This window comes from Pseudorca crassidens, chromosome X, assembly GCF_039906515.1.
Source record: "Pseudorca crassidens isolate mPseCra1 chromosome X, mPseCra1.hap1, whole genome shotgun sequence".
Classification (NCBI taxonomy): Eukaryota; Metazoa; Chordata; class Mammalia; order Artiodactyla; family Delphinidae; genus Pseudorca; species Pseudorca crassidens.
Window position 1 is genome coordinate 72699031 of NC_090317.1, and position 26049 is coordinate 72725079.

The 26049-nt window shown below is 38.1% G+C and overlaps 1 protein-coding gene across 1 annotated transcript in view; it reads left to right on the plus strand.

Moving 5' to 3' along the window:
* TEX11 (testis expressed 11) overlaps nucleotides 1-26049 on the plus strand; it is a 348555-nt gene that overhangs the window by 140966 nt on the left and 181540 nt on the right. The window contains exons 9-10 of the mRNA XM_067724324.1: nucleotides 3633-3687; nucleotides 6776-6868. Coding sequence (XP_067580425.1) covers nucleotides 3633-3687; nucleotides 6776-6868 — 148 coding nt within the window. The remainder of the gene's footprint in view (nucleotides 1-3632; nucleotides 3688-6775; nucleotides 6869-26049) is intronic.

A 26049-nucleotide genomic window follows, 5' to 3' on the forward strand; every position in this document is an offset into this window, starting at 1 on the left:
TCAATTTACTCCAGTTCACCAAAATTTTATTGACTTCCTCCCTTGGAATACCAATTTTATGGTGAGTGATCTTTGTTTTACTTTAAAGCTTTTTTTAGAAAACCTGAGGCTCATATTAATACATTATTTGTGGTTATTAGAATGTCCCATAGGTAATATGGTATGGTAACTAAAGCAGAGAACTGAAAGTCAAATTTCTTTTCTCCCCATCCCCTTACTCTCATTTTTAATACCAATCTAGGAAATATTAGAAATCACTTAACTGCTAAATTGGTTCATTCAGCTGCAAAATGGAACTAATATTGTGCGTCACAAGGGTGTTGTGAAGCTTAATAAATATTGCTAAAGCATTTGTTTCCATGAAAACTCCTGTATTTGTTTTATTTTAAAAATATATTTCTTACACTTTAAAATGTGCCCATAAAGTAAGGGCTTGTACACACATGTAAAATAGTTTAATCTAGTGTATATATAGCCAAATGGAAAAGAGCAGTAATATAATTATAGTGTTGATTTATTGGATATATATCCTGAGGAAGTTGTGGTTTTCCTTTCTTTTTTTTTAAATGGGTGTTGAATTTTGTCAGAAGCTTTTTCTGCATCTATTGAGATGATCATATGGTTTTTATTCTTCAGTTTGTTAATATGGTGTATCACATTGATTGATTTGTGTATATCAAAGAATCCTTGCATCCCTGGGAAAAATGCCACTTGATCATGGTGTATGATCCTTTTAATGTGTTGTAGGATTCTGTTTGCTAGTATTTTGTTGAGGATTTTTGCATCCATGTTCATCAGTGGTATTGGTCTGTAATTTTCTTTTTTTGTAGTATCTTTGTCTGGTGATGGTAGCCTCATAGAATGAGTTTGGGAGTGTTCCTTGCTCCGCAATTTTTTGGAAGAGTTTGAGAAAGATGGGTGTTAGCTCTTCTCTAAATGTTAGAATTCGCCTGTGAAGCCATCTGGTCCTAGACTTTTGTTTGTTCGAAGATTTTTAATCACAGTTTCAATTTCATTACTTGTGATTGTTCTTTTCATATTTTCTATTTCTTCCTGGTTCAGGCTTGGAAGGTTATACCTTTCTAAGATTTGTCCATTTCTTCCAGGTTGTCCATTTTATTGGCATGGAGTTGCTTGTAGTAGTCTCTTAGGATGCTTTGTATTTCTGAAGTGTCTGCTGTAACTTCTCCTTTTTCATTTCTAATTTTATTGATTTGAGTCCTCTCCCTCTTTTTCTTGATGAGTCTGCTAATGGTTTATCAATTTTATCTTCTCAAAGAACCAGCTTTTAGTTTTATTGATCTGTGCTGTTGTTTTCTTTGTATCTATGTCATTTATTTCTGCTCTGATCTTCATGATTTCTTTCCTTCTGCTAACTTTGGGTTTGGTTCTTCTTTCTCTAGTTCCTTTAGGTGTAAGGTTAGATTATTTATTTGAGATTTTTCTTGTTTCTTGAGGTAGCCTTGTATAGCTATAAACTTCCCTCTTAGAACTGCTTTTGCTACATCCCATTGGTTTTGGATTGTCGTGTTTTCATTGTCATTTGTCTCTAGGTATTTTTTGATTTCCTCTTTGATTTCTTCAGTGGTCTCTTAGTTATTTAGTAACGTATTGTTTAGCGTCCATGTGTTTGTGTTTTTTACGTTTTTCTCCCTGTAGTTCATTTCTAATCTCATAGCATTGTGGTCAGAAAAGATGCTTGATATGATTTCAGTTTTCTTAAAGTTGCTGAGGCTAGATTTGTGACCCAAGATGTGAACTGTCCTGGAGAATGTTCCGTGCGTACTTGAGAAGAAAGTGTAATCTACTGTTTTTGAATGGAATGTCCTATAAATATCAGTTACATCTATCTGGTCTATCGTGTCATTTAAAGCTTGTGTTTCCTTATTTATTTTCATTTTGGATGATCTGTCCATTGGTGTAAGTGAGGTGTTAATGTCCCCCACTATTATTGTGTTACTGTCAATTTCCTCTTTTATAGCTGTTAGCAGTTGCCTTATGTATTGAGGTGCTTCTATGTTGGGTGCATATATATTTATAATTGTTATATCTTCTTCTTGGATTGATCCCTTGATCATTATTATATAGTGTCCTTTCTTGTCTCTTGTAACATTCTTTATTTTAAAGTCTATTTTATCTGATATGAGTATTGCTACTCCAGCTTTCTTTTGATTTCCATTTTCATGGAATATCTTTTTCCATCCCCTCACTTTCAGTCTGTATGTGTCCCTAGGTCTGAAGTGGGTCTCTTGTAGATAGCATATAGATGGGTCTTGTTTTTGTATCCATTCAGCAAGCCTGTGTCTTTTGGTTGGAGCATTTAATCCATTCACGTTTAAGGTAATTATTGATATGTATGTTCCTGTGACCATTTTCTTAATTGTTTTTGGTTTGTTTTTGTAGGTCCTTTTCTTCTCTTGTGTTTCCCACTTAGAGAAGTTCCTTTAGCATTTGTTGTAGAGCTGGTTTGGTGGTGCTGAATTCTCTTAGCTTTTGCTTGTCTGTAAAGCTTTTGATTCTCCATCGAATCTGAATGAGATCCTTGCCAGGTAGAGTAATCTTGGTTGTAGGTTCTTCCCTTTCATCACTTTAAGTATATCATGCCGCTCCCTTCTGGCTTGTGGAGTTTCTGCTGAGAAATCAGCTGTTAACCTTATGGGAGTTCCCTTGTATGTTATTTGTCGTTTTTCCCTTGCTGCTTTCTATAATTTTTCTTTGTCTTCAAGTTTTGCCAATTTGATTACTGTGTGTCTTGGCATGTTTCTCCTTGGGTTTATCCTGTATGGGACTCGCTGCACTTCCTGGACTTGGGTGGCTATTTCCTTTCCCATGTTAGGGAAGTTTAGACTATAATCTCTTCAGATATTTTCTCTGGTCCTTTCTCTCTCTCTTCTCCTTCTGGGACCCCTATAATGCGAATGTTGTTACGTTTAATGTTGTCCCAGAGGTCTGTTAGGCTGTCTTCATTTCTTTTCATTCTCTTTTCTTTATTCTGTTCCACAGCACTGAATTCCACCATTCTGTCTTCCAGGTCACTTATCCGTTCTTCTGCCTCAGTCATTCTGCTATTGATTCCTTCTAGTGTAGTTGTCATTTCAGTTATTGTATTGTTTATCTCTGTTCTTTAATTCTTCTAGGTCTTTGTTAAACATTCTTGCATCTTCTCGATCTTTACCTCCATTGTTTTTCTGAGGTCCTGGATCATCTTCACCGTCTTTATTCTGAATTCTTTTTCTGGAAGGTTGCCTATCTCCACTTCATTTAGTTGTTTTTCTGGGGTTTTATCTTGTTCCTTCATCTGGGACATAGCCCTCTGCCTTTTCATCTTGTGTATCTGTCTGTGAATGTGGTTTTTGTTCCACAGGCTGCAGGATTGTAGTTCTTCTTGCTTCAGCTGTCTGCCCTCTGGTGAATGAGGCTATCTCTGTGGTTTTCTAAAGTTAGAAAGTATTGCTTTATGTAATTGATTTTTATGTATCAATTGGCTAATCATCTGTTGTAGTGCAAAATAGAAAAGTTGTAATTAAGTATAATTATAACACGTCTTCTTAGTAATATGTAGTCTTGAAAAAATGTATATAATTTGAAATAAATATGTATTTATATGTATTTTTTTCCTTTTTTAATGATAGACAAAGCTATGATACTGGGAAGATGGATAAGCTTTCTGTTCCACAGGAAATGCTGGTAAGGATTATGTTAAATATTGCAGAAGTAGGTTCAAGAAATACAGTTTATGTTATTGTAAGAAAATTATGATAGGCTGTCCCTCCATTTGTGAGTAGATTATTCACTGGGCACATCATTTAATATCTCAGTGCATTAGTTTCTGTAAAGTTGATATAGAATTACCCTCCAGGTAAATTCTTGTACCCATGAATTAATTAATACATGTAAAGTGCTTAGGACAATGTTTGGCTATATACGTTTTAGTTTTTGTTTGCATGTTCAAAAATTCTAGGTTTCTTTAACCACCCAGATAGAACATGCTTGGTATGGAAGTTAATTTTAATATTTTATCAAGTAAAATGTGATTATGTAAATAAATCTGATTTAAAACTAATTTAATACATGCCATAGCAGAATGGAATTTTTTTGAATATCCGTCTCTGCTTCTTACCATTATTACAGTATATCCCACAAAATGTAACTGAATACATACACACACATACACATACATATCTATACATATATTTATATGTATATACACACACACACACATATATATATATCAATATATCTAACAATGTGGTAGATGGGAAAAAAAGAGAAGTATAAAACGTGGCCTCTGCCCTTAAATAGCTTATGTTTAAAGGGTGAAACTAATACAGGTGAATACAATGGAATATTATTCAGCCACGAAAAGGAAGGAAATTCTGACACATGCTACAACATAGATGAACCTTGAGGACATTATGCTAAGTGAAATAAGCCATTATCAAAAAGACATACTGTATGATTCCAGTTCAGTGAGATATGTTGGGTAGTCAAATTCATAGAGGTGGAAAATAGAATGGTGGTTGCAGAGGTTTGGAGGGAGGAGAACATGGGGAGCTATTGTTTAATGGGTAGAGAGTTCAATTTTGTGAGATTAAAAGAGTTCTGGAGATGTATGGTGGTGCTGGTTGCACAACAGTGTGAGTATACTTAATGCTACTGAACTGTACACTTAAAAATGGTTAAAATGGTCAATTTTATGTTATGTGTATTTCATCACAATTAAAAATAATGAAAATATATTATGATAGTGTCATATCATAGAATATCGTATAACAACGAGAATAGACTACAATAATTGTAACAGTATGGATGTTCTCACATATAATGTTGAACAAACAGAGCAAAATACAAAGTAGTACATACTGTATGATTCCATAAATGTGAATGCCAAAAGCAGGTAGAACTAATACATGGTGTTGGAAGTCAGATAATTGGTTACCCTTGTTTGGAATTGTGTCTGAAAAGAGATATGAGATGAGACTAATGTTCTGTTTCTTGATTTCTGTGTTGTTAACATATGTGTGCTCACTTTGTGAAAATTCAGAGTTGTACCATTGAGATTTTGGAACTTTTTTGTATGTATTTTATACTTCAATTAAAATTTCAAAAAAAGATTTATAAAAATGAGTACAAGTGAAACAATTTGGGAAAAATAAGTGATAAACTGTGTGGTACTAACCTGAAGTATACGCAAAGGCATGCAGAAAAGGGGAATATTAATGTTGACTAGAATAGTTGAAGAAGCCTTTTGGTAGGAGATAGGCCTCGAAAAGCAGATGGGGTTCATGTAGTTAAAAGGGAGGGAGAAGGGAATATGAGGCAAGGGATCTAGGTGAGAAGACGTCTGGAGGAGGAAATGAGGATGGAAGGTAGGATTTAAGTGTGATTGAAATCTAATATTCATATTGCAAGGTATGGAGAAGTAAGATTATAAAATAGTTTTTCTTTCATGCTAGCAGTATTTTATTGTGGTATAACTTAAATAAATATATACACTAAATTGCACAAATTTTAAAGTTGTACAGCCTGATGAGTTTCAGTTTATCTATATAGTTTTGTAACTACCACACAGATCAAGATACAGAACTTTCCATCACCCTCAAAAGTTACCTTGGCCCCTTTCCAGTTAATAGCCATTCATACCCCCATGATAAAACCACTATTCTGACTTTTATTGCTGTAGAATATTTTTGGCTTATCTTGAACTGTGTATAAATGAAATCATACAGTATGTACTGTTTTATGTCTGGCTTCTTTTGCTTAACATAATAGTTTTGAGGTTCATCCATTTTGTTTTATCTTTCTGATTATTTGACCCTTTTACTATTACGAAATAGCTACAGTCTTTCTCAGAGATGCCATATTTACTCCATCAGAGTCCTCTGGGGAAGTTTATAAGTTGAGAGTTGCTCCACAATAATAATAATGATATTAAGTACATTATATCCATCTTGGTTTTTGAATTAAAAAACTGAAAGGTGTCACACCCTAAAAGTCATTTTTCTAGGGTTCGCAGAGCCCTAATGTGCTTAACATTTTTTTTTTAAATTAGAAGAACACCTTTGCCTGATCCTACTGTCCTCATTACACTTAGAGGCAGAATAGAATCTTCATTGAAATAGGCCTCCTACTTTCAAAATGTGAATCTATAGTTAAATAAGTCTGTGCTAAGTAGAGTTATTCCCCTTGTCAGTGTAGATCTGGCTGGAGAAACTGAATTATGAAATACTTTATTAATTTTAAAACTTGGTTGAGTTGGGAAAAATCTTGTCTATAGGAAAGTATATCTGCTCCTAGTGAAATGGTGGTATATGAGCCCTTGGTCCAATTGGTTAATCTCAACTAGGCTATAAAGTCTTTGAGAGAGGGATTATGTCTTTCTATTTATTTCTTTTGATGGAGGCCTAATATAATGTTACCTAAACAGTAGGTGGTAAGATGATTACATTAAATATTGCTGTGCTTTCATTTCCTTATTTTTAAAGTGGGGATGATTAAGTACTTTACCACTAAAACAGTGTTAAGAAAATAATTATATTAACACAATTATATTAAATTTAAATAAGCTATTACTGTAAAATTCTCAGATGGTATTTGGTGTGGGTAGCATAATGATGAGACATATCCCAAGACTATGTGGTTGCTTAAGGAAATGCTATTTCATAATTATGACTGAGGTTTGAGAAATGCCTGTCACTGTGTAAGTGCTAGTCAGCTGTTGTATTGCAGTTAAACCCTCAGCTGTGTGTGTTTTTTTTTCTATTTTTAATTATAGGGTAAAGTTCTACGGTTACTAGCCACTGCTTATATGGATTGGGACGGCAAAGAATATTATAAGGCTCTCAGCGCTGTAAACCTAGCAAACAAGGTATAAGAGGTTTTTTACTTTTGAAAATCAACTTAATGAAATTTTGAAAGCATTGATTCACATTTTGAAATCCAGTGTAGACATTTGCTCCAGTATTCCTGTTTTTTTTTTTAAAACAATAGATTGTTGCAATCTCTTCTGCAGCACAGAAAGGAAGAATAAAATATACCTCTGACAACAGATATTTTTGAAAAAAATTTTCTTTTGCACAAAACAGAAAAGGTTCTCCGATGTGAGTAAATTTTAGGATAAAGAAGTAAATGATAAAATAGGCAGATAATGGGATTTAGTTTAAGAAAACCAACATCAGTCTTTCACTTTCAGCTGATGCTCATACATACATACATACTCATATACATACATACATACATACAAACAATACCTCTATACTCCTGGATAAGGAATATTGATAGGCTGATGCCTGTTTAAAGAGATTCAATTAGGATCAATGTGTTTTACTCTATAAGGCGATTAAATATACTGATACATTTTTAAAAATTTTTATTTATTTTGGCTGCATTGGATCTTCGTTGCTGGGCGCGGGCTTTCTCTAGTTGCAGTGAGCAGGGGCTACTCTTTGGTGCGGTGCACGGGCTTCTCATTGCGGTGGTTTCTCTTGTTGTAGAGCATGGGCTATAGGCACGCAGCTTCAGTAGTTGTAGCACATAGGCTCAGTCGTTGTAGCACGTGGGCTCTAGAGCGCGGGCTCAGTAGTTGTGGCACATGGGCTTATTGCTCCATGGCATGTGGGATCTTCCCAGACCAGGGATGGAACGCTTGTCCCCTGCATTGGCAGGCGGATTCTTAACCACTGCACCACCAAGGAAGTCCCTGATACATTTTCAAAAGATTTTTTCGACAAGATGGGAAGCATGAAAGTGAATAGTTGAATTTATCAGAATATTAAATTGCCCAAAGAAACCATTTACTTGAATTATATTTTCCTGAAATTTGTCAACGTGGTTGGGGTTATTTAATGCTGAAAAACTTACTTTACATTAATATTTTTAAATTAAAAAATATTAATATACATGAACATATTCAAAAGCTGCATCCTTTTTTTTTTTGCATTTGCTAAGATGCAAATCTAAATAAAAAATAGGATCCAAGACAACGGAGGAGGCTGCATACTAGCTACATGGCTTCTTGTCAGCATGTCTCTTTGTTCACTGGATACAGAAGTTGCAGTTTTTATTACAATAATCGTCCATCTGCATTACTCCTGACATCACATTTAATAGCCTAATTATTGACCCTGGACATTGATGAACTGGGTGCATTAGGATTTCAGTGGCAATATACACTTAAAAGAGTTTTATTTGTAAATAATTTCAAACCTAGAGAAAGATTGAAAGGATAAGAATAGTTCAAAGAATACCCGTCTATTTACTTTACCCAGAATCACCTGTTATTAACATTTTGTGCATTCTCTCTTCTCTGTATTATTGAGGAAATATAATTCATACATTCATCTTATTGAGGGTAATATATATTGATATCTATAATAATAATATGTGTTATATACACTCAGTAGTGAACTGTATAGCATGTTTTTCTCTCCAACATAGGACTAATCAATCTAGGATTAGGTATTGCATTTATGAGACATGTCTCTTTAGTCCCCTGTAATCTGGAACATTTCTGTAGCCTTTCTTTTGACTTTTGTGTCACTGATATTTTGGAAGAATACATTAGCTTCCTACCTTGTTTTAAATGAAAATTCATTTGAGATTTATCTGATGTTTCCTTGTGATTAGACTCATATTATGCATTTGTGACTGGAATACTGCATGAGTGATACTGTGTCCCTTCTCAGGGCATCACATTTGGAGGCCCCTGATGTCCATCTGCTCCTCATTGGTGATAATACTGATCACCTGTTCAAAAGTGTGTATCTTCACTGTATATTAACCATTTTTCCCTTGCAACCAATAAACACTTTAAAATTATGCATATACCCTGCTTTTTATTAAAAATTTCCTTAAGGGCTTCCCTGGTGGGGCAGTGGTTGAGAGTCCGCGTGCCGATGCAGGGGACACGGGTTCGTGCCCTGGTCCAGGAAGATCCCACATGCCGCGGAGCGGCTGGGCCCGTGAGCCATGGACGCTGAGCCTGCGCGTCTGTGCTCCGCAGCGGGAGAGGCCACAACAGTGAGAGCCCCGCGTACCGCCAAAAAAAAAAAAAAATCCTTAAGAATTAGTGTTCTTGCCTGAATCAATCTTATGATGGTTGCCAAATAATCATTTTCTAACTGTAGCATTCCCTTCTTATTTACCAGTTGGCACTCAGCATTCTACTGTAAGCAAGAGCTCTCCCTTCTCCCATTTATTTAATATTTATTTATTTACTTATTGATTTATTCATTTGTTATCAGGATTTATCAGGGTTTTTGTATTCCTATTTTTCCACTGACATAATTCATTACTCTTAATTATCTTTTAACAGTTTTATTTAGGTATAATTAACATACAGTAAACTGCGCATATTTAAAGTAAAAAATTTGATGAGTTTTGACATGTGTGTATATCTGTGAAACAATCACCACAATCCGGATACTGAATATATACATCATTCCTCAAAGTTTCTTCACACCCTTTTGTCACCCCTCTTTCCCACTCTTCCCTAGGTAACAACTGATCTGCTTTCATAGATTAGTTTGCATTTTCTAGAGTTTTATACCAATGGAATCATAGAGAATGTACTCTAGTTTTGAATGGCTTCTTGCATTCAGTACAGTTATTCTGAGATGTTGTGTGTGTGCATGGTTTATTCCCAGGGTTCCGTAATATCTTATTGTATGGATATATACCATATTTGCTCTTAAATCTACTTTATCTTTTATTGATATAGTTACTTTAGCTTTTTTTTGACTAGCGTTAGCATGGTGTATCTTGTTCTATTTGTTTTCCTATTTATGTCTTTATGTTTAAAATGCATCTCTTGTAAGCTGTATACAGTTGGGTTTTGCTTTTTTATCCACTCTGACAATCTCAGTCTTTTGACTGGGGTGTTTAGAATATTTACATTTGTTGTGATTATTGATGTGGTTAAGTTTGAGTCTATCACCGTGTAATTGTTTATTTGTCCTGCATATTCTTTATTCCCCTTTTCTTCTTTTTTTTCTGCCTTCTTTTGTAAGTTTGTATTCAAGTGAGTTTTTCTTCAAAACAATTTATGAGTCCAGTGTAGTTTTTATTCCAACCTCCTGAAGAATCCATGTTGAAATATTATGAAAATACGGATTTCCCTGGTGGCACAGTGGTTAAGAATACACCTGCCAACGCAGGGGACAAGGGTTTGAGCTCTGGTCTGGGAAGATCCCACATGCCGTGGAGCAAATAAGCCCTGTGACACAACTACAGAGCCTGCGAGCCACGACTACTGAAGCCCACATGCCTAGAGCCCGTGCTCCACAACAAGAGAAGCCGCTGCAGTAAGACTGTGCACCACAACAAAGAGTAGCCCCCACGCTCCGCAACTAGAGAAAAGCCCGCATGCAGCAACAAAGACCCAATGCAGCTAAAGATAAATAAATAAATAAATAATTTATTTAAAAAAAGAGGAGTATTATGAAAATATTTGCAGGATCATCTGGAGGAATAAACAGTGAGACTACTCAGGGAAATACTGAAAAAGGAGAGTGATCATAGAGGCTTTGTCACATTACATATTTGAATAATTTTTTAGATTCAGTTTTATTTCTTCTGTTGGCTTATTAGTTGTAACTCTTTGTTTTGCTTTTCTACTGGTTTCTTTAGGGCTTATACTATATATCTTATCTTGGTCTACCTTCATATGTCATAATAGTGTACTTTTATATCTCCCAGCCTGGCCTTTATGCTACTGTTGTCATATGTTTTACTTTTACATATGTTATAAAATCCACAATACTATGTTATTATTTTTGTTTAAATTGTCAATTTTATTTTAAAAGAGATACAAATAAGAAAAAAACTTATGCATTTACACATGTAGTTACCATTTCAAGTAATCGTTATTCCTTTGTATACATCCAAATTTCCATTTGTTATTTTTCTTCTGCCTGAAGAACATTGTTTTGGGATTCTCCAAAGAGACTTTATAAAGAATTGGCTCATGCAGTTATGGAGGCTGGTGGGTCTCAAGATCTGCAGGATAAGTTGGCAAGACAGAGACTCAGGAAGGCTGATGGTATGGTTCCAGTCTGAGTCCAAAGGCCTGAGAACCAGGAGAGCCAATGATGTAGTTTCAGTCCAAAGGCTGGCAGGCCTGAAACGCAAGAAGGACCAGTGTTTCAGTTCCAGTCCGAATGCAGGAAAAAGCTGATGTCCAGTTCAAAAGCAGTCAGTCAGGAAGAGTTCTCTGTTACTCGGGAGAGGGTCAGCTTTTTTGTTCTGTTCAGGCCTTCAACTCATTGGATAAGGCGCACCCACATGCTGGGAAATCTGCTTTACCCAGTCTGTTTATCTATCTGTCTGTCTATCTATTTTTTTTTTTCCAGTACGCGGGCCTCTCACTGTTGTGGCCTCTCCCATTGTGGAGCACAGGCTCTGGATGCGCAGGCTCAGTGGCCATGGCTCTCGGGCCCAGCCGCTCCGCGGCATGTGAGATCTTCCCGGACCGGGGCACGAACCCATGTCCCCTGCATCGGCAGGCGGACTCTCAACCACTGTGCCACCAGGGAAGCCCTATCTATTTATTTATTTATAAATTTATTTACTTATTTATTTTTGGCTGCATTGGGTCTTCGTTGCTGCATGCAGGCTTTCTCTAGTTGTGGCGAGTGGGGGCTACTTTTCGTTGTGGTGTGTGGGCTTCTCACTGTGGTGGCTACTCTTGTTGTGGCTCACGGACTCTAGAGCACAGGCTCAGTAGCTGTGGGGCACGGGCTTATTTGCTCTGCGGCATGTGGGATCTTCCCGGACCAGGGCTCGAAACCGTTTCCCCTGCATTGGCAGGTGGATTCTTAACCACTGCACCACCAGGGAAGCCCCAGTCTATTGATTTAAATGTTAATCTCATCCAGAAGCACTCTCACAGAAAGACCAGAATAATGTTTGACAAAATATCTGGGTACCCTGTGGCGCAGTCAAGTTGACATATAAAATTAACCATCATTGACACCTTTTAACATTTCTTGTAGTGCTGGTCTATTGGTGATGACTTATTTCAGCATTTGTGCCTTTGAAAATGTCTTTATGTCACATTATTAAAAATATATTTATTTATTTATTTATTTGGCTGCAGTCGGTCTTAGTTGTGGCATGTGGGATCTTCAATCTGTGTTGCAGCATGTGGGTTCTTAAGTTGTGGCATGCAAACTCTTAGTTGCAGCATGCATGTGGGATCTAGTTTCCCAACCAGGGATTGAACCAGGGCCCCCTGCATTGGGAGTGCGGAGGCTCAACCACTGGACCACCAGGGAAGTCCCTATTTCACATTATTTTTAAAAAATCTTTTTATTTTTAATACTTATAGAGTAACAGGAAGTTGCAAAAATGGTACAAAGAAAAATAATTAAAATAAAAGCAATAGATTCAGAAGAAAATTTTAACACCCCCCCCGAAATAGTACAAAGAAGTCCCATGTACCCTTTACCAAGTTTCCTCTGATGGTTAACTGCTGCATTACTATAATACATCAAAAACAGCAGATTGTCATTGGTACATTGTACGTGTATAGTTTTATGCCATTTTATCCCATGTGTAGATGCATGTAAGTACCACTGCAGTAATATACAGAACTATCCCATCACCCCAAAGATTTTCCTCATACTACCCCTTCATATGCACACCCATACCTGCTCCACCCCCCACCATCCCTAAGCCCTTGCAAACACTATTCTTCATCTCTATAATTTTGTCATTCCAAGAATATTATATAAATGTAATCATACAGTTTATGACTTTTAGAAGATTAGCTTTTTTTACTTAGCATAATGCCCTTGAAATCCATTCAAGTTTCTGTGTGTATTAATACTTGGTTTCTTTTATCACTGAGTGGTGCATGGTATGGATGGTATCACAGTGTGTTTAACCATTCACCTACTAAAGGAAATATTGGTTGTTTTCAGATTTTGGCTATTATGAGTAAAGCTGCTATGGTATTTGTGTATAGGTTTTTGTGTGGGATGTAAGTTTTCATTTTCCTGGATAAATGACTAGGTGTACAATTGTTGGGCTATTTTGTTTTTAAGAAATTGTCAAACTGTTTACCAGAGTGGCTGTACCATGTTGCATTCCTACCAACAATGTATGAGAGTTTTAGTTTCTTTTCCTTCTTGCTGGCATTTGTCATTGTCCCTGTTTTTATATTTTAGCTGTTCTAATAGGTATGTAGTGATTTTAATTTATACTTTCTTACTGGCTAATGATGTTGAACACCTTTGCAGGTGCTCCTCTTTGGTGAAATGTCTCTTCGTAACGCTTGTGCATTTCATACTTGGATTGCTCAAATTTTACTGTTGAGTTTGATAAGATAAGATATTCTAGATAAGAGTTGTTTGTCACATATGTGGATTGCAAATATTTTCTCCCTGTCTGTAAGCTGTCTTTTCATCTTCTTAACAGGGTGTGATTTATGGCCCAGGATATAGTATATCTTGGTAAATGTCCTGTGGACACTTGGGGGAAAAAAAGTGTATTCAGCTCTTTTGGGGTGGAATGTTGTATAAATGTCAATTACAGTTGACCCTTGAACAACATGGGTCGACACCCTGCACAGTTGAAAAGCCATGTATAACTTTATAGTGGGCCAGTCGTATCTGTAGTTCCATATGCATGGATCATGTAGTACTGTAGTATTTATTGAAAAAAATCCACACATAAGTGGACCTGCACAATTCAAACCCTTGTTGTTCAAGGGTCAGCTGTAGATCCTGTTGATTGATGATGTTGAGATCTTCTATATCTTTGCTGAGTTTTTGTCTAGTTCTATGAATTTTGAAGGTAGGGATGTTTAAATTTCCAACTATAATTGTGGATTTGTCTATTTCCTCTTTTATTTCTGTAAATTTTTACTTCAGATATTTTACAGCTCTTTTGTTTGGTGCATATGTATTTAGAGTTACTATTTCTTCATGGTAGATTGAGCCTTTTATCATTCTATAATGTCTCTTTCTGTCCCTGGTAATTATTTTTTTGATGTACAGTCTACTTTATCTGATATGAATATAGCTATTCCTACTTTCATATTGTTAAATTTTTCACAGCATATAATTTGCCATCTTAACTGTTTTTAATTATACAGTATAGTGGCCTTGAGTACATTCATATTGTGAAACCATCACCAACATTCTTCTCCAGAACTCTTCATCTTGTAAAATGTAAACTCTGTACCCAATATATAATAACTCCCTATTCCTCTCTCTTCCAGTTCCTGGAAACCACCATTCTACTTTCAGTCTCTATGAATTTGACTACTCTAGATATCTCATATAAGTTAAAAAAAACAGTATTTGTCCTTTTGTGACTGGTGTATTTCACGTAGCATAATGTCCTTGAGGTTCATCCACGTTGTAACATGTGTCAGAATTTCCTTTCTTTTTAAGACTGAATAATATTCCACTGTATGTATATACCACATTTTGCTTATACATTCATCCATTTATGCGCATGTTCGTTGTTTTCACCTTTGGCTATTGTGAATAATGCTGCTGTGAATGTGGGTGTACAAATAGCTGTTTGGTTCCCTGATTTCAATTTTTTTGGGGTATAAACCCAGAAGTGGAACTTCTAGGTCATATTGCAATTCTATTTTTAATTTTTTTGAGGAAACACACTACTGTTTTTTCCGTAACAGCTGCACCATTTTAAATTTCAGCCAAAAGTATACAAGGGTTTCAATTTCTCCACATCCCTGCAAACACTGTTATTATTATTTTTTGATAGTAGACATGCTAATGGGTGTAGGGTGCACCATTTGATTTTTTTTTTTTTGTCTGCGTTCGGTCTTCGTTGCTGTGTGTGGGCTTTCGTGTGTTGTGGCGAGCGGGGGCTACACTTTGTTTCAGTGTGCAGCCTTCTCATTGAAGTGGCTTCTCTTGGTTGTGGAGCACAGGCTCTAGGCATGCGGGCTGCAGCAGTTGTGGCTCGTGGGCTCTAGAGCGCAGGCTCAGTAGTTGTGGCACATGGGCTTAGTTGCTCCGTGGCATGTGGGATCTTCCTGGGTCAGGGCTCAAACCCGTGTCCCCTTCATTGGCAGGCGGATTCTTAACCACTGCGCCACTAGGGAAGTCCCCCATTTGTTTGTTTTTTTTTGCGGTACCCGGGCGTCTCACTGTTGTTGCCTCGCCCGTTGTGGAGCACAGGCTCTGGACGCACAGTCTCAGTGGCCATGGCTCATGGGCCCAGCTGCTCCACGGCATGTGGGATCCTCTCGGACCGGGGCACAATCCCGTGTCCCCTGCATCAGCAGGCGGACTCTCAACCACTGCGCCACCAGGGAAGCCCCTCCATTTGTTTTTGAATGATACTGTTTCTGGGTATAGAATTTGAAATGGAGAGCTTTTTTTTTTTGAGAATTTTAAAGATATTGTTTACAGTTTGCATGTTACATCGTTTCTGATAAGAAATATGACACAGTCCTTATTTTTGTTCTTTATGTAACATGCCCTTTTTCTCTGGCTAATATTTGGATTTTCTGTTTGTCACTGGTTTTGAGCAGTTTGTTGATGATGTACTTCAAAGTAATTTTCTTTGTTTCTTGTGCTTGGGGCTCTTTGAGCATCTTGAATCTCTGGGATCATGGCTTTCATTATGTTTGGAAAGTTACAGTATTTTTTGAAATATTTTTTTCTGCTTCACCCTCAGACACTAATTACTCATATATTAGGTTGTTTGAAGTCGTTCCCACAGTTCACTTATGCTGTTGACATTTAAAAAGATTTTTGGGGGCAGGCTTCAAGATGGCAGAAGAGTAAGAGGTGGAGATCACCTTCCTTCCCACAAATACATCAGAAATACATCTACATGTGGAACAACTCCTACAGAACACCTACTGAACACTGGTAGACCTCAGACCTCCCAAAAGGCAAGAAACTCCCCATGTACCTGGGTAGGGCAAAAGAAAAAAGAGAGAGAAAAGAATAGGGACGGGACCTGCACCAGTGGGAGGGAGCTGTGAAGGAGGAAAGGTTTCCACACACTTGGAAGACCCTTCGCGGGTGGAGACTGCGGGTGGCGGAGGGGGGAAGCTTTGGAGCCATGGAGGAGAGCGCAGCAAGTGGTGCGGAGGGCAAAGCGGAGAGATTCCCACACAGAGGATCGGTGCTGACCAGCACTCACCAGCTCGAGAGGCTTGTCTGCTCACCCACCAGGGCAAGTGGGGGCTGCGAGCTGAGGCGGCTTTGGTCGGATCCCAGGGAGAAGACTGGGGTTGGCTGCATGAACACAGCCTGAAGGGGGCTAGTGTGCCAGAGCTAGCCGGGAGGGAGTCTAGGAAAACGTCTGGAGCTGCTGAAGAGGCAAGAGACTTTTTCTTGCCTCTTTGTTCCTGCTGCGCGAGGAGACAGGATTAAGAGCACCGCTTATAAGAGCTCCAGAGACGGGCGTGAGCCACGGCTGTCAGTGCAGATCCCAGAGACGGGGATGAGACACTAAGGCTGCTGCTGCTGCAGCAGCCACCAAGAAGCCTGTGTGCAAGCACATGTCATTCTCCACACCTACCTTCCCAGGAGCCTGTGCAGCCCGCCACTGCCAGGGTCCCATCATCCAGGCACAACTTCCCCGGGAGAACACACAGCACACCTCAGGCTGGTGCAACGTCACACTGGCCTCTGCCGCTGCAGGCTTGCCCTGCATTCCATACTCCTCCCTCCACCTGGCCTGAGTGAGTCAGCTCAGGCCAATCAGCTGCCCAATCAGCTGCTCCTTTAACCCCGTCCTGTCTGAGTGAAGAACAGACACCCTCAGGCGACCTACACGCATAGGCGGGTCCAAATCCAAAGCTGAACTCTAGGAACTGTGCGAACAAAGAAGAGAAAGGGGAATTTCTCCCAGCAGCCTCAGGAACAGCAGATTAAATCTCCACAATCAACTTGATGTACCCTGCATCTGTGGAATACCTGAATAGACAACAAATCATCCCAAATTGAAGAGGTGGACTTCGGGAGCAACAATATATATATATATTTTTTTCCCTTTTCCTCTTTTTGTGAGTGTGTATGTGTGTGCTTCTGCGTGTTATTTTGTCTGTATAGCTTTGCTTTTAACATTCGTCTTAGGGTTGTGCTGTCCTTTTTTTTTTTAGATATAGTTTTTAGTGCTTGTTATCATTGGTGGATTTGTTTTTTCGTAAGGTTGCTCTCTTCTTTCTTTTTTTATTACTTAAAATTTTTCTAATAATTATTTTTTAATAACTTTACATTATTTTATTTTATTTTATTTTTTTCTTTCATTATTTATTTTTTTTTCCCTTTTATTCTGAGCCATGTGGATGACAGGCTCTTGGTGCTCCAGCCAGGCGTCAGGGCTGTGCCTCTGAGGTGGGAGAGCCAAGTTCAGGACATTGGTCCACAAGAGACCTCCCAGCTCCATGTAATATCAAACAGCGAAAATCTCTCAGAGATCTCCATCTCAGTTCCAACACCCAGCTCCACTCAATGACCAGCAAGTTACAGTGCTGGACACACTATGCCAAACAACTAGCAAGACAGGAACACAACCCCACCCATTAGCAGAGAGGCTGGCTAAAATCATATTAAGGTCACAGACAACCTAAAAACACCACCAGATGTGGACTTGCCCACCAGAAAGACAAGATGCAGCCTCATCCACCAGAACACAGGCATTAGTCCTCTCCACCAGGAAGCCTACACAACCCACGGAACCAACCTTAGCCACTGGGGGAGACACCAAAAACAATGGGAACTACGAACCTGCAGCCTGCAAAAAGGAGAACCCAAACACGGCAAGTTAAGCAAAATGAGAAGACAGAGAAACACACAGCAGATGAAGGAGCAAGGTAAAAACCCACCAGACCTAACAAATGAAGAGGAAATAGGCAGTCTACCTGAAAAAGAATTCAGAATAATGATAGTAAAGGTGATGCAAAAGCTTGGAAATAGATTGGAGAAAATACAAGAAACATTTAACAAGGACATAGAAGAACTAAAGAGCAAACGAACAATGATGAACAACACAATAAATATAATATAAAATTCTCTAGAAGGGATCAATAGCAGAATAACTGAGGCAAAAGAACAGATAAGTGACCTGGAAGATAAAATAGTGGAAATAACTACAGCAGAGCAGAATAAAGAAAAAAGAATGAAAAGAACTGAGGACAGTCTCAGAGACCTCTGGGACAACATTAAATGCACCAACATTTGAATGATACGGGTCCCAGAAGAAGAAGAAGAAAAGAAAGGGACTGAGAAAATATTCCAAGATATTATAGTTGAAGATTTTCCTAATATGGGAAAGGAAATAGTTAATCCAGTCCAGAAAGCACTCAGATCAATTGAATTCGAAATGAAAAAGGAGAAGTAACAACTGATACTGCAGAAATACAAAGGATCATGAGAGATTACAAGCAACTGTATACCAATAAAATGGACAACCTGGAAGAAATGGACAAATTCGTAGAAATGCACAACCTTCTGAGACTGAACCAGGAAGAAATAGAAAATATGAACAGGCTAGTCACAAGCACTGAAATTGAAAGTGTAATTAAAAATCTTCCAACAAACAAAAGCCCAGGACCAGATGGCTTCACAGGCGAATTCTATCAAACATTTAGAGAAGAGCTAACACGTATCCTTCTCAAACTCTTCCAAAATATAGCAGAGGGAGGAACACTGCCAAACACGTTCTGTGAGGCCACCATCACCCTGGTACCAAAACCAGATAATGATTTCACAAAGAAAGAAAACTACAGGCCAATATCACTGATGAATAGAGATGCAAAAATCCTCAACAAAATACTAGGAAACAGAATCCAACAGCACATTAAAAGGATCATACACCATGATCAAGTGGGGTTTATCCCAGGAATGCAAGGACTCTTCAACGTATGCAAATCAGTGTGATACACCATATTAACAAATTGAAGGAGAAAAACCATATGATCATCTCAATAGATGCAGAGAAAGCTTTTGACAGAATTCAACACCCATTTATGATAAAAACTCTCCAGAATATAGGCATAGAGGGAACTTACCTCAACATAATAAAGGCTGTATTATGGCAAACCCACAGCCAACATCGTCCTCAATGGTGAAAAATTGAAATCATTTCCAATAAGATCAGGAAAAAGACATGGTTACCCACTCTCACCACTAGTATTTAACATAATTTTGGAAATTTTGGCCACAGCAATCAGAGAAGAAAAAGAAATGAATCCAAATCAGAAAAGAAGTAAAGTTGTCACTGTTTGCAAATGACATACACTATACATAGAGAATCTTGAAGAAGCTACCAGAAAACTACTAGAGCTGGTCAATGAATTTGGTAAAGTAGCAGGATACAAAATTAATGCAGAGAAATCTCTTGCATTTCTATATACTAATGATGAAAAATCTGAAAGTGAAGTTAAGAAAACTCTCCCATTTACCATTGCAACAAAAGGAATAAAATACCTAGGAATAAAGCTACCTAAGGAGACAAAACACCTGTATGCAAAAAATTTTAAGACACTGATTAAGGAATTAAAGATGATACAAATAGATGGAGAGATATACCATGTTCTTGGATTAGAAGAATCAACATTGTGAAAATGACTCTACTACCCAAAGCAATCTACAGATTCTATGCAATCCCTATCAAACTACCAATGGGATTTTTCACAGAACTAGAACAAAAAATTTCACAATCTGCATTAAAACACAAAAGACCCCAAATAGCCAAAACAATCTTGAGAAGGAAAAACGGAGCTGGAGGAATCAGGCTCCCTGAATTCAGAATATATTACAAAGCTACAGTCGAGACAGTATGGTACTGACACAAAAACAAATATAGATCACTGGAACAGGATAGAAAGCCCAGAAATAAACCCACACACATACGGTCACCCTATGTTTGATAAAGGAGGCAAGAATATACAGTGGAGAAAAGACAGCCTCTTCAATAAGTGGTGCTGGGAAAACTGGACAGCTACGTGTAAAAGAATGAAATTAGAACAGTCTCTAACACCGTACATAAAAGTAAACTCAAAATGGATTAAAGACCTAAATGTAAGGCCAGACACTATCAAACTCTTAAGAGGAAAACATAGGCAGAACACTCTGTGACATAAATCACAGCAAGATCCTTTTTGACCCACCTCCTAGAGAATTGAAAATAAAAACAAAAATAAACAAATGGGACCTAATGAAACTTCAAAGCTTTTGCACAGCAAAGGAAAACATAAGACCAAATGACAACCCTTAGAATGGGAGAAAATATTTGCAAATGAAGCAACTGAGAAAGGATTAATCTCCAAAATTTACAAGCAGCTCATGCAGCTCAATATCAAAAACACAAACAACCCAATCCAAAAATGGGCAGAAGACCTAAATAGACGTTTCTCCAAAGAAGACATACAGATTGCCAACAAACACATGAAAGAATGCTCACCATCATTAATCATTAGAGAAATGCAAATCAGAACTGCAATGAGATATCATCTCACACCAGTCAGAATGGCCATCATCAAAAAATCTACAAACAAAAAATGCTGGAGATGGTGTGGAGAAAAGGAACACTTTTACGCTGTTGGTGGGAATGTAAATTGATACAGCCACTATGGAGAGCAGTATGGAGGTTCCTTAAAAAACTAACAGTAGAACTACTGTACGACCCAGTACTGGTCATATACCTTGAGAAAACCATAATTCAAAAAGAGTCATGTACCAAAATATTCATTGCAGCTGTATTCACAGTAGCCAGGACATGGAAGCCACCTAAGTGTCCATCAAGAGATGGATGGATAAAGTTGATGTTGCACATATATGCAATGGAATATTACTCAGCCATAAAAAGAAACGAAATTGAGTTATTTCTAGTGAAATGCATGGACCTGGAGTCTGTCATACAGAGTGAAGTAAGTCAGTAAGAGAAAAAGAAGTACCGTATGCTAACACATATATATGGAATCTAAGAAAAAAAAGAAATGAAAAAAAGAAGCTCCTGAAGAACCTAAGGGCAAGACGCGAATAAAGACACAGACCTACTAGAGAATGGACTTGAGGATACGGGGAGGTGGAAGGGTTAGCTGTGACAAAGCGAGAGAGTGGCATGGATATATACACACTACCAAATGTAAAATAGATAGCTAGTGTGAAGCAGCCGCATAGCACAGGGAGATCAGCTCGGTGCTTTGTGACCACCTAGAGGGGTGGGATAAGGAGGGTGGGAGGGAGGGAGATGCAAGAGGGAAGAGATATGGGAACATATATATATGTATAACTGATTCACTTTGTTATTAAGCAGAAACTAACACAATTTTAAAGCAATTATACTCCAATAAAGATGTTTTTAAAAAAAACAAGATGCAGACGTACTGGAGAATGGACTTGAGGATGCGGGGAGGGGAAGGATAAGCTGGGACAAAGTGAGAGAGTGGCATGGACATATATGCACTACCGAATGTAAAATAGATAGCTAGTGGGAGGCAGCCACGTAGTACATGGAGATCAGCTCGATGCTTTGTGACCACCTAGAGGGGTGGGAGGGAGGGAGATGCAAGAGGAAAGAGATATGAAGATATATGTATATGTATAACTGATTCATTTTGTTATAAACAGATACTAACACACCATTGTAAAGCAATTGTACTCCCATAAAGATGTTAAAAAATTTAAAAATTTGAAAAATAAAAAGGTTTTTTTCGTCTGTGTTTCACTTTGGAATGTTTTGTATTGCTGTGACTTGAAGTTCATTAATTTTTGTTTTTCAGTGTCTGAACTTCTGTTAATCCCATCTGCTATAAGCTGAATATTTGTGTCCCCCGACCCCAAATGCATACACTGAAATTCTAACTCCAAGGTGATGGTATTAGGAGGTGGGGTCTTTGCAGGTGATTACATCCTGAGGGCAGAGTCCTGATGATTGGGATTAGTGCCTTTATATAGGATGCCTGAGAGAGAGCTCCCTCACCCCTTTTGCCATTTAAGATTCCAGTGAGAAAGGAGACATTTATGAGGAAGTGGGCTCTTACCAGACACTGAATATGCTGGTGCTATGATTTTGGACCTCCCAGCCTCCAGAACTGTGAGAAATAGATGTTTGTTGTTTATAAGACACCCAGTTTATGCTATTTTTGTTATAGCAGCCCAAATGGACTGACACCATCTCATATAGTTTTCACGTCAGATTTTGCAATTTTTATTTGTGGAAGTTTAATTTGGATCATTTTTATGTCTTCCGTGTCTCTGATTAGCTTTTTGAGATATGAAATATAATTTTACTCACTCTTTTAATGTCCTTCTCTGCTAATTCTTGTATCTGTGTCACTTCTGGGTCAGTTTCCGTTGGTTATCTCCCCGGTATGGATCATGTTTTCCTGCCTCTTCCCAGGCCTCATCGTCTTTCATTGGATGTCAAGTGTTGTGAATTTTACATTGTTGGGTGCTAGATATTTTTGTAATAGTATAAATCTTGTTGAGCTTTATTACAGGAAGCAGGCAAGTTATAGGCGTACCTCAGAGATATTGTAAGTTAGTTCCAGACCACCACAATAAAGTATCACAATAACGTGAGTCACACGAATTTTTTGTTTTCCTAGTGCATATGGAAGTACGTTTATAATGTAGTCTATTAAGTGTGTAATAGCATTATGTCTAAAAAACAATATCAGTACCTTAATTAAAAATATTTTATTGCTAAAAAATGCTAACCATTGTCTGAGCATTCAGCAAATCATAGTAATCTTTTTGCTGGTGGAGGGTCCTGCCTCGATTTTGATGGCTCCGGACTGATCAGGGAGGTTGTTGCTGAAGGTTGGGGTGGCTGTGGCATTTTCTTAAAATAAGATCAGAAAGAAGTTTGTCCCATCAATCAAATCTTCCTTTTACAGACGATTTGTTTTTAGCATGCAATGCTATTTTGATAGCATTTTACCCACAGTAAAACTTCTTTCACATTTGGAGTCAATCCTCTCAAACCCTACTTCTGCTTTATCAACTAAGTTTAATATTCTAAATCTTTTGTTGTCATTTCAACAGTCTTCACAGCATCTTCACCAGGAGTAGATTCCATCTCCAGAAACCACTTTCTTTGCTCATCTATAGGAAGCAACTCTTCATTCATTAAAGGTTTTTTTTAACATTTTTATTGGAGTATAATTGCTTTACAATGGTGTGTTAGTTTCTGCTTTATAACAAAGTGAATCAGTTATACATATACAGATGTTCCCATATCTCTTCCCTCTTGCGTCTCCCTGCCTCCCACCCTCCCTATCCCACCCCTCTAGGTGGTCACAAAGCACTGAGCTGATCTCCCTGTGCTATGCAGCTGCTTCCCACTAGCTATCTACCTTACATTTGGTAGTGTATTATGTCCATGCCTCTGTCTCGCTTTGTCACAGCTTACCCTTCCCCCTCCCCATATCCTCAAGTCCATTCTCTAGTAGGTCTGTGTCTTTATTCCTGTCTTACCCCTAGGTTCTTCACATTCATTAAACTTTTATCATGAGATTGCAGCAGTTCAGTTCCATCTTTAGGTACTGCTTCGAATTCTAGTTCTCTTGCTCTTTCTACCACATCTGCAGTTACTTCCTCCACTAAAGTCTTGAACCACTCAAAGTCATCCATGTGGGTTGATGTCAGCTCCTTCCAAACTCCTATTAATGTTGATATTTTGACCTTTCCCCATGAATCACAAATGTTTATAATGGCATCTAGAATGGCGAATCCTTTCCAGAAGATTTTCTGTTTACTTTGCCTGGATCCATCAGAGGAATCACTATCATGGCAGCTATAGTGTTATGAAATATATTTGTTAAATAATAAAACTCAAAATTTAAAATTCCTCCTTGATTCGTAGGCTGCAGAATGGATGTTGTGTTAGCAAGCATGAAAACATTAATTTTATTGTACATCTCCATCAGAGTTCTTGGGTGACCAAGTGCATTGTCAAAGTAATATTTTGAAAGGAATCTTTTTTCCTGAGCAGTAGTCCTCAACAGTGGGCTTAAAATATTCAGTAGACCATGTTGTGAACAGATGTGCTGTCATGCAGGCTTTGTTGTTCCATTTACAGAGCACAGAAGAGTAGATTTAGCATAATTCTTAAGGGCCCTAGGATTTTAGGAGTGGTTAATGAGCATTGGCTTCAACTGAAGGTCACCAGCTACATTAGTCTCTAACAAGAGAGTTAGCCTGGCCTTGGAAGCTTTGAAGCCAAGCATTGACTTCTCTCTAGCTATGAAAGTCCTAGATGGCATCCTCTTCCATTAGAAGGCCGTTTTGCCTACAGTGAAAATCTGTTGTTTAATGTAGCTACCTTCATTGATTATCTTAGCTAGATATTGTGGATAACTTGCTGTAGCTGTTACATTAGCACTTGCTGCTTCACCTTGTACTTATATGTTAAGGAGTCAGCTTCTTTCCTTAAACCTCAGGAACTAATCTCGGCTAGCTTTAAACTTTTGTTCTGTAGCTTCCTCACCTCTCTCAACCTTCAAACAATTGAAGAGAGATAGGACCTTGCTCTGGATTAGGCTTTGGCTTAAGGGAATGTTTTGGCTGGTTTGGTCTTCTTTCCAGACCACTAAAACTTTCTGTATCGGTAATAAGACTGTTTCACTGTCTTATCATTCATGTGTTCACTGGAGTTGCACTTCTAATTTCCTTCAAGAATTTTTCCTTTGCATTCAGAACTTGGCTAACTGGTACAAGAGGCCTAGGTTTCAGCTTATCTTGGCTTTCAGCATGCCTTCCTCACTAAGCTTAATTATTTCTAGCTTTTGATTTAAAGTGAGAGGCATACGACTCTTCATGTGAACACTTAGAGGCCTTTGTAGGGTTATTAATTGGTTAATTTCAATACTGTTGGGTCTCAGGGACTAGGGAGGCCTGAGGAGAGGGAGAGAGATGGGGGACTGCCTAGTTGGTGGAGCAGTCAGAATACAGACAACGTTTAAGTTCGCCATCTTATATGGACACAGTTCATGGCATCCCAGAACAATTACAATAGTAACATCAAAAATCACTGAGAACAGATCACCATAACAAATATAATAATATAAAAGTTGAAATATTGCAAACCAAAATGTGACACAGAAACACAAAGTGAGTAAATGCTATCAGAAAAATGGCACTGATAGAGTTGCTTGACGCAGGATTAACACAAAATGTAAAAACACAGTATCTGTGTTTGTAAAAAACACAGTATCTGTGTTTAGTATGTATGTATGTATGTATGTATGTATGTATGTAAAAAACACAGTATCTGTGAAGTGCAATAAAGTGAAGTGCAGTAAAATGAGGTATTCCTGTACTTGGAAACAGTTTGATCCTGCAGTTAGTAGTACTCCTAACTCTTGCTTGGTATGAAACATTTCCTCATGTGCTTTGTAATTTGGGATTGTTAGTTTATCTTTAGTGTTAATCTTTTAGAATCCTTTACAACCTGGATTGAGGACATGGCCATATATCTATTTTTTTTTTTTGATGTGGACCATTTTTAAAGTCTTTATTGAATTTGTTACAATATTGTTTCTGTTTTATGTTTTGGTTTTTTGGCCCCGAGGCATGTGGGATCTTAGCTCCCCAACAAGGGATTGAACCCACACCCCCTGCATTGGAAGGCGAAGTCTTAACCACTGGACCACCAGGGAAGTCCATGGCCCTACATCTATTTGCCTTAGCCAGATGTCTAAGAGATATCACTCTTTTGGCTACTTCTATTTTGATTTTTCAGCTTTACACATGAGTAGTATAAATTTTTAAAATAAAATTTATTTATTTATTTTGGGCTGTTTTGGGTCTTCGTTGCTGCACGCGGGCTTTCTCTAGTTGCGGCAAGCAGGGACTACTCTTTGTTGTGGTGCACAGGCTTCTCATCATAGTGGCTTCTCTTGCTGTGGACCACGGGCTCTAGGCACGCGGGCTTCAGTAGCTGTGGCACGTGGGCTCCATAGTTGCGGCTCGTGGGCTCTAGAGCACAGGCTTAGTAGTTGTGGCACACGGGCTTAGCTGCTTCGCGGCATGTGGGATCCTCCTGGACCAAGGCTCAAACCTGTGTCCCCAGCATTGGCAGGCGGATTCTTAACCATTGCGCCAC